Here is a 10000-nt window from a genome sequence, read left to right as displayed (position 1 = left end):
TCCCATTTTTCGTAGAGTTTTCAGTGATTAGTGAACATTTTTAGCAGCTCCCTATGTTATTATAAATTCAATTGTTGTTGGATGGTGTTGATTGTATTGCTGCTACTTTCATATAGTATGATCATTTCTTATTGTTTGTCAATGTTAATAATTGTCTGTACTGCTTTGGCAACAGGTTTTTAATCTACAACGGAGAGTTTGGATACTTGATTCTGATTGGCTAGCAGCCGTTATAAAATACTCTGTAACCCACGGCTGCGACCACATAACAATTAGTATTAATGCACCGTCAATCTCATTGACGAGGCCATTGATAAGATCAAGCGGTAGGCTACTATGCTTGCATAGCAACCACTCGCAGCAACCTCACCCTTTTCGTATCCTATTACCAAAACACACTCATCAGTCTCGACTCCAACATAACTGCACCATGGCTGGAAATGTTCAAATAAACGTGAACCACCCGAATTATGACAATATAGGCTTATGTGAACAAGGTCAACCCAAATAGGCTAGATAGCCTATGTTGCCTGGCAACCATTTAATTCAGAACTATAGCCTATCGCAGAAGATTATGTAAATACTAAAATTAATAAGAATGATCGGTAAATAAATGATTGAATGTTACTACTGAGTGTTTTTTGTGAATATATTATGTAGTAACCGTTGTAGAAAAGCAATTGACCACTCGAGGCAGCGGGTTACACGGGATTTTACAACAGCTACGGGGATTTTAGATTTTAGGCTAACAACGCCCCGTAGCTGTTGTAAAATCCTGTGTAACCCATTGAGAGAGAGGGGGGCAGAGAGAGGGGAGAGAGAGGGGGCAGAGAGAAAGAGATAGAAAGAGAGAGCTTTATACGTAAAAGACAGAGAGAGGGGGGGCAGAGAGAAAGAGATAGAAAGAGAGAGATGCATACGTAAAAGACAGAGAGAGAGGGGGCAGAGAGTGAGAGCAGAGAGAGGGGAGACAGAGAGAGGGGAGACAGAGAGAGAGGAGACAGAGAGAGAGGAGACAGAGAGAGGGGGCAGAGAGAGGAGAGAGAGAGGGGGTATAGAGAAAGAGATAGAAAGAGAGAGCTTTATACATAAAAGACAGAGAGAGAGGGGGCAGAGAGTGAGAGCAGAGAGAGGGGAGACAGAGAGGGGAGACAGAGAGAGGAGACAGAGAGAGAGGAGACAGAGAGAGGGGGCAGAGAGAGATACATACATAAAAGACAGACAGTACAAGCCTATTTAACTCCAGCATCCTTTCTTTTATTTTCACTCGTTCTTTTTGAGGCTCCTATCTGCCTGCTCCCTCACAGGCACTGTGTCTGACAACGTCTTCAAAATGTAATTTGGCTCATCTTTGTGCTGTACGGTAATTGAGTGGCAGGAGATTATTTCCTTGTTGGAAGGCTGTAATGGGGGCAAGGAGAGACAGGGTGCATGGGGAGAGAAAGAGAGACCGGCGTCATTGATAATACAGCATGAGACATTTGCCTTTTTTCCCTTTACATTTTCATTCAGGCCTTTCCTTCCAGCTTTTAGTCGTCTTAGAAGTTAGAGTAAGAGTAGGCTCTCCTTAGGATGTGTTGTTGTGCCCTAATTGTGGCTGTACTGAAGTGTCTGATTTAAGCCCTATGATTTGCACTCTAATATTTTGTTCAAACCAGGATACTTCAAGTGAGACTGACGTTCAAATGATCGATTAAGTAGAGAGAGAATTAGCCCTTCTCAGTAACTGTGAGTGCGCTGATGACGTAGCATCTGCTACCACAGTTCTTTCTACCAACATAGGAAATTTAGACTTTTAAATCGTTGGCGGCGCTTGGCGCTCATATTTAAAAGTGTCAAATAAACATTTCAAAGCCACTCACCAAAGCAGAAATGCCTATTCTAACAAACTATGGGTTTTGAAAGCTCGGCGCTACCGTTAAGTGATCTTTTTAGCCGTTTTTTTTTGGTATCGTCATTATTTTTCGAGGTAGTTTCGAGGATTTCTGACCAGATGGGGCGCTGTTCGCTATGCGGAGTTGTATGGCAGTTGAAGACTACCTCGAAAAATAATGACGATGCCACAAAAAACGGCTTAACGATCAAATCAAAAGATCACTTAACGGTAGCGCCGAGCTTTCAAAACCCATCGTTTGTTAGAATAGGCGTTTCTGCTTTGGTGAGTGGCTTTGAAATGTTTATTTGACACTTTTAAATATGAACGCCAAGCGCCGCCAACTTGGCGACTATTTAAAAGTCTAAATTTCCTATGTTGGTAGAAAGGACTGTGGTAGCAGATGCTACGTCATCAGCGCACTCACAGTTCCTGAGAAGGGCTAAAAGAGAATGTATGTGACCAGGATACAGTAGAGACTGTCTCTGTGTCTCTATCCCCTCATCCTTTCCTCCTTTCCTTCTATCCTCTTCTCCTCCTCTTCCAGGTGTCCATCGCTGTGGGGCTGGCCGGCTTCACCTGCCTCCTTCTCCTGGTCCTCTTCGTCGTCATCAACAAATATGGCCGACGCTCCAAGTTCGGGATGAAAGGTAAGATGGTGTCCGCAGAGACCCTCCGCACGCTCTACAGTTTATCAGCGCTGCTGCATGTTATCCTGTGTTACTATGGTGGGTGTGTGTGCTACTAGATTGGGTTCTAGTGTTGTTACTATGCTGGGTTCTAGTGTTGTTACTATGCTGGGTTCTAGTGTGTGTTACTATGCTGGGTTCTAGTGTTGTTACTATGCTGGGTTCTAGTGTGTGTTACTATGCTGGGTTCTAGTGTGTGTTACTATGCTAGGTTCTTGTGTGTGTTACTAGACTGGTTTCAAGTGTACCTAGGCTGGGTTCTAGTGTGTGTTACTAGGCTGTGTGTGTGTGTGTGTGTGTGTGTGTGTGTGTGTGTGTGTGTGTGTGTGTGTGTGTGTGTGTGTGTTACTAGATTGGGTTCTATGGTGTAGGTTCTAGGCCTGGGCTGGATTCTACTCACTGATGTGGGTTCTAGTGTGTGTTCCTGGACTGGGTTCTAGTGTGTGTTCCTAGGATGGGTTCTAGTGTGTTACTAGGCTGGGTGTGAGTGTCCATAGGCTGGGTTCTAGTGTCTTTTTTTTCTTTTGGCGATGAGTCTGGTTTACTAGGCTGTGTTACTGTGTGGCTGGGTTGGTGGAGCAGGAGCTCTGCTTGGTTGGAGGTATGTTAATCCTCTGGCAGATTCAACGGTGGGCGCTGAGCAATCAAATTGCATGAGGTATCTTTCATTGATATCTTGGTTTGTTATTAGTGTAAACATGTTTTTCATCAACACTTTTACTTCTTTGATGCTTCGGCACACTTTTGGGACCGTCTGGCTTTGGTTCATGTGGCTTGGAGCTTTAGAGATGTAAAATATGTTTTGCTCTCTCTCTTTCGCTCTCTCTTCTTCCCTCTCTCTCTTTCTCTCTCTCATCTTCAGCTTCAATTTGTCATCGCCCGAAATGCTCTCCATTAATATGTATCTTCTTGTAAATAGAGCCATCCCAGATGACATCTGACTATCCCGCCAGGCGTGGAACACATGTGTGCAAAGCATGTTCCAATTACGATCAGACCGCCAATAAGTCCCGCTGCACAACAGAGGCATGGGCAATTTGTTCTGACTCTCCCTGAAGTCTGGCAGGCCTGTAGCCTTTGATTTGTCTTTCTTCATCAAGTGTACAGCAATCATTCCCACTGTCTGATGTTAGCAATGATTAGATACCTGCAGGCCTCCATGGGAAGCCTGTAGATGCCTAATTAACACATACTGTATAATACGTACATACTGTACACATACCAATGGCTGGTTGACTGGCTAGCTGTCTGTCTGGTTAGTTGTCTGGTTGGTTGGCTGGCTGGCTAACTGACTGGCTGGTTGGTTGGTTGGTTGTTTGGCTGGCTAGCTGGTTGGTTAGTTGTTTGGCTGGCTAGCTGGTTGGTTAGTTGTTTGGCTGGCTAGCTGGTTGGTTAGTTGTTTGGCTGGCTAGCTGGTTGGTTAGTTGTTTGGCTGGCTAGCTGGTTGGTTAGTTGTTTGACTGGCTAGCTGGTTGGTTAGTTGTTTGGCTTGCTAGCTGGTTGGTTAGTTGTTTGGCTGGCTAGCTGGTTGGCTTGCTGGCTGGCTAGCTGGTTAGCTTGCTGGTTGGCTGACTGGCAGAGGGAGCTGGTGTTGGCACACTTCCATCCCCCACTCTCTCGCTTTCACTCTGTTCCCATGGGGGGTACTCATTATTTTTTCCCTCCGTCTCTTCCTCCCCTCCTCCTCCTCCTCCTCCTCCTCCTCCTCCTCCTCCTCTCCCATGTTTCCTTTGCCTCTGTCAGAGATCAGCAGAGCCGTGCTCCCAATCCTTCTTAATCCAGTTAATTAAAAGCAGATTAAGTTGATAACATCGTCGGATGTGGAATTAAAGGGAAAGGGAAGGATGGAAGGATGGAGGGGAAGTAGCTGGTGTACGTGGTCCATTGGTGGGTTCCGGTGGTGGAGAGAGTAGGTTCAGGATTACCAGACGCTTCTGCCTTGGTTCCGCCTGGTTTGATCCACAGCTGTTTACAAACACCCCCTAAATGTGTTCCGGTTCCGCTGCTCAAAATTCAGCCCCAGGCCTGCATCTCTCTTGCTCTCTTTCTCTCTCCCTCTCTCTCTCTCTCTCTCTCTCTCTCTCCTTTTCTCTCTCTCTCTCCCTCTCTCTCTCTCTCTCTCTCTCTTTCTCTCTCTCTCTCTCTCTCCCTCTCTCTCTCTCTCTCTCTTTTTCTCTGTCCCTCTCTCTCTCCCTCTCTCTCTCTCTCTCCCTCTCTCTCTCTCTCTCTCTCTCTCCTTCTCTCTCTCTCTTATTTTCCTCCCCCGTTTTACAACCAGTGTAAAACCAGGGTAACCGTGAATCCTAGCCTTCCTTGAGGGCGAGCTTGATTCTTATTTACCTTTGAATCAGTCCTCTGATTGGTTGTCCTCAGATGTCCCTGGATTGCGGTTGGACATGGCCGCCCCCCCACCCCCTCCACCCCCCTCTCCCCCTCCCCTCCGTCTAAATGCAGGAACTGAGAGAGAAAGGGTAGAGTAACAGACTCCTCTGTTCTTCTAAAGCTCCTTTGAGTGGCCGGTGTCGTTGTCATGGTAATCCTCCTTGATTGGCATGTGCCAGTGCAGCAGGCCTCGTTAAATGTACCCGGCTGGCAGCTGCTCCGCGCCTCAGAAAGGGCTCGGGAATGCTGGGTGACTCCAGGAGCAGAATAACCCCGCACCCCACACCCCATCCCGCCCCCGTAAAAATGTACTATTGTCTCATCCCTGAGAATTCCCCTGTTGGTTTTTTGTGCTCTCTCCCTCTCTCTCTCTCTCTCTCTCTCTCTCTCTTTCTCCCTTCATCCTTTTCTCTTCTACACAACGGCGGTCTCTGTTTCCATTGTTCGCGCCAGATCCTGAAGAGAGAGAGAGAGAGAAGGAGGTAGAGAGAGAGAAGGAGAGAGAGAGGGAGAGGGAGAGAGAGAGAAATCCTGTTTGCGGTCAATTATTGAGACCAGATTTCATTGGGCTGGTGGTGGTCCAGCTGGGTGAATGGGAGCTGTTCAGGCGCGCTGGAGCGTGGGTCGCTCTAATCTACTCCTGCAGCGCCTCAGTGGTGGACCAGCAGGCCAGCAGGAAGGTTCCGGATGATACAACATCTTAGACCTATCTGGAGACAAACAAACTTTTATAATGGGGGCCTTTTTCCATTCCAGCTTCTGCTGATGAGTGTGTCAGAGTTTACATCAAAGTCTTTGTTAGATCGCGTATGTATGTACGTACTCCCAGTGTCTCTCTCTCTCTCTCTCTCTCTCTCTCTCTCTCTCTGTGTATGCAGCATCAGGGTGTCCATTACAGCCTCAGTCCAAGTCTTCTTTTTGTTTGTTGTTTGTTGGAAATACTAACAGTGCCTGTGTTCTTGCCCGGCATGCCAAGTGGTGGTGTGTCCGGCATGATGTATGGTGCAGCGTGAGCTATTGGCAAGTTAATCCAGCAGACCCTCAGTGTTTGAGAGAAAGATGAATCGTGTGTCATGCCAGGTCTGTGGGGTCACACCGGAGGCTGGCTGAGAGGCTGCTGTGGTTTTTAGTTGTGTCTGGCTGCCTCCTCCTCTCCTCTCCTTTTCTTTCTTATTCCTCTCCTTCTCTCCTCTCTTCTCTCCTCCCTTTTCCTCCTCTCCCCTCCTCTTCTCCTCTGTTCTCCTCTCCTTCTCTCCTCTCTTCTCCCCTCTCCTCCCTTTCCCTCCTCTCCCCTCCTCTTCTCCTCTGTTCTCCTCTCCTCCTCTCCTCTCCTTTTCTTTCTTATCCTCTCCTTCTCTCCTCTCTTCTCTCCTCCCTTTTCCTCCTCTCCCCTCCTCTTCTCCTCTCCTTCTCTCCTCTCTTCTCCCCTCTCCTCCTTTTCCCTCCTCTCCCCTCCTCTTTCCTCTATTCTCCTCTCCTTCTCTCCTCTCTTCTCCCCTCTCCTCCTTTTCCCTCCTCTCCCCTCCTCTTCTCCTCTGTTCTCCTCTCCTCCTCTCCTCTCCTTTTCTTTCTTATCCTCTCCTTCTCTCCTCTCTTCTCTCCTCCCTTTTCCTCCTCTCCCCTCCTCTTCTCCTCTCCTTCTCTCCTCTCCTCTCCCCTCTCCTTCTTTTCCCTCCTCTCCCCTCCTCTTCTCCTCTGTTCTCCTCTCCTTCTCTCCTCTCCTCTCCCCTCTCCTTCTTTTCCCTCCTCTCCCCTCCTCTTCTCCTCTGTTCTCCTCTCCTCCTCTCATCTCTCCTGTCCGTTCTGTTTGGTATTCCAGCAGTGGAACTCTTCTCTCCAGCGTTAAACCTTCTCTCAGGGTTCACACTGAGAACCTTTCATTATCCTCTTGAGTCTGACAGCTGGACCACAACACTTAGAGGGCATGGTAGAGCTGCATATTCTCTCTTACCCAAGAGAATAAAGTGCAGGGTGTGTGTGTGTGTGTGTGTGTGTGTGTGTGTGTGTGTGTGTGCGTGCATGCGTGCATGTGTGCACAGAAGTTTTGCTGCAAGACTATTCCATTTCATTTTCATGCATTTCTGAACTGGACAGTCACACTCGCTGAGTCATCCATTCCCTCCCCCTTCATATCCCAGAATACATCTGAGAGGCCTTGTTTCCTAGGGGGAGCTGTTTGACTGTCGCACACACGTCGCTTGACTGAGAGCATCATTCACCCGTCACCTCCGGTCAGTCACCCTGACATGGCTCTACAGACACAGCACTGACCTCTGACCTGCGTCAGTCAGTCAGACCCGGTTCAGCTACACAGCTACATTTTAAAATAATTGAGGTGTGTTTGATTTTGCTCACACTGGGTAAGGGACAGAAAGTATTTCACAGTATTTTCAGATATAGTCATTGATCTAGTCCTGCTAGTGAGGACGTTTCTCCTTTAATTTCTCCTGTAGTTTCTCTGTTAATTCTTAATACACTCTTTCTGTTGTCAATGATCAATTCTGGCTGAAGTTTCTGAACATCGTTCTTTGGATGCTTTGGACATGTTGTACCGCACATTCTTATTACAACAACGATTACTTTTGGCAACAGTTGCCTTATGTAATTAGATCATTTATCTGGCGTGTGAATAACAACAATACACCAATTTCACAAACACACTCAACATCTTAATTATTCAATATTGTCAGAGAGAAAAGTATTAACAAGCCTATTTGAATTACACCTCTTTAGAGTGGGCGGACATGTTGGCTCTAGCAACCTCCACCAGTGGTGCCAGATCGGATATGATTAAACCAGTTTTCCTGAATAAATTATTCTTTGATCAATTAAACCAATGGGTTTAAACAAACAACAAAGTTGTGTTGTCAGTAATCCACACTGGAGGATGGGAGGGTTTGTCCCTCAGAGTGCCGAGCTTCTCCCGACCTCCCGGCTCAGACACACGGACCCTGGGATTGATTGGAGCACGTGTCCCCTGACCTCAGTAGATTGCTTCGGCTGTGTTCGTCCCCCCGTCCTCTCGTTCAACCTGTAGTCCTCTCTGCTCTGCGGGATCCAGTAGCAGACTTCACGGAGAGGGACTGAAGCCCAGATTAAAGCTCTGGTATGCTGACACACTGGCCAGGATGTGATTGATTTACTCACTGGACACACACACACACAGGCGCGCGCAAGCACACACACAAACGCACACACACATACTCACACACAAACACACAAACAGGCACACATGCACACACACGCACGCACACACACATGCACGCACACACACAAACACACACACCTCTGGATTGTATCTTTTTCCCAGTATGTGTGATTTATGTGTGTGTCCAGGTATGTGGTTGTAATTACAGGCGTGTGTGAAAGACACAACGAGTAGGAGATGGGGAGAGGGAGAGCCCAGAGTGGTCTCATCCCTTCTCATCGGCAGAGTGGGAAGTGTTGATCGATTAGAAATGCCTGGACTGCAGCATACATGAAGACTCACAATGCAGCTCCCCTTCTCTATCCGTTTCTCAATATCCCTCTCTCTATAATACCCTTCCCTACTCTCTCTATCCCTCTCTCATCTCTCTATTCTTTCTATCCCTCTCTCTATCTCTCCATCCATCCCTGTCTCTACTCTCACTGTTCCTCTCTCTATGTTCCTCTCTCTGTCCATCTCTCTATCCCTCTCTCTATCCCTCCATCTCTCTACTCTCTATGTTCCTCTCTCTATCCATCTCTCTATCCTTCTCTCCACCTCTCTATCCCTCCATCTCTCTACTCTCTATGTTCCTCTCTCTGTCCAGTGGCGATTTTAGCATGGCATTTCTGGAGGGGCAGTTTTATATTATGTCGCCATCACAAGAACTAAAGGTAGCCAATTAGTCTACGGTAGGTACATCAGAGCAGAGGCTACAACACACACAGTTAACGACACATTAACACACGCAGAGTAGGCTAATTAGACCCATAAGAGAGCGCATGCCCGTCCAGGGTTCTGAAAGCAACAAGTGACAAGTGTGCACCCATCAGACATGGGCACTACGCATAACCTATTAGTACTCCACTTATATCACAGCCAAATAGTCTACTAGAGTGAAGGCGCACTGTCCACATTAGTCCCCCTCACACATCGTCTCAAAAATGCACCGAAAAATGCCTGGGTTCAGTGAGTTTGCTGACTCGTCGTGACCACGCAAACCTATTTCGCACTTCCCACAGAGTTGAATACAAGTGATCAGCCTCCCCAGAACATACCGATTCTCCTCGGTCTGTTTGTTGTGCTCCGCAATGGAACGGCGAAACGCATCAGAGCTGTGCCTGGACGTTGAGCTGCCCCAGTAAACCCAGCTTCATGGCACAGTTCAGATGGGAGGCAGAGCTTTCATGCTTCGCTGTTCTTTCTGACAGATGTTTAATGTCTTTGAATCCAGACGATGCCCAAACAGAGTCTCCACCAAAAAGAATACAAGGGAAACAGAACAGCGCACTTTTCGAGGTGCTAGCAGTTAGCCACTTATTTTTCTCAAACCATTCCTGTTTGAAGGTATGGGTTACCTTATCTGCAGCCTGAAGCAGCACCAATTCTTCTGGTCGTGTGGCCCTAAACGTTTTATTTCCAGTTTCTCTTCAAGTTTCAATGTACTAAACCGCACATTCAACAAATAATCTACACTATTCATTGTTGCACCTGAAAACACTTAATTTCTACAAAACTTTAGCTAGCAGCATTGGCTAACGTAGATCGACATCGACAATGACCCAGTAGTTCAACTTTGATCAACGTTGTTTTATTATTCCCTGGCTAAACCTGTTGCCAGGTAGATTTCGTAGGGGAAGAGACTTTTCTGCCCCTCCACCCAATTAAATCTGCGTGATATTTTTTCACATTACTCCCGACCACGCTCACATTGTCGCTATAGCAACAGTAGGGGAGAACGCTTCGGTGCCCCTCTGCCGAGTCAGAGCACTCTGTGACACACTCATACAAAGGGAATTACTGCAAAACAGCACTATACATAGTGTCAGTCAGGTTTATTATATTTATACATGCGTTTTTCATTTTCAC

At 47.1% G+C, this 10000-nt stretch overlaps 1 protein-coding gene across 1 annotated transcript in view; it reads left to right on the top strand.

Annotated features, from left to right (window-relative positions):
- Positions 1-10000, top strand: part of LOC311321175 (NT-3 growth factor receptor-like) — a gene marked incomplete at both ends in the record, with an annotated part of 213357 nt that overhangs the window by 128952 nt on the left and 74405 nt on the right. The window contains one exon of the mRNA XM_084453109.1: positions 2421-2523. Within this exon, the coding sequence (XP_084309235.1) occupies positions 2421-2523 (103 nt within the window). The remainder of the gene's footprint in view (positions 1-2420; positions 2524-10000) is intronic.

This window comes from Borostomias antarcticus, assembly GCF_949987555.1.
Source record: "Borostomias antarcticus genome assembly, chromosome: 18".
In the NCBI taxonomy this organism is placed as follows: Eukaryota; Metazoa; Chordata; class Actinopteri; order Stomiiformes; family Stomiidae; genus Borostomias; species Borostomias antarcticus.
Note: the sequence above shows the minus strand (reverse complement) of the source record. Positions and strands in the feature narration are given on the sequence as shown.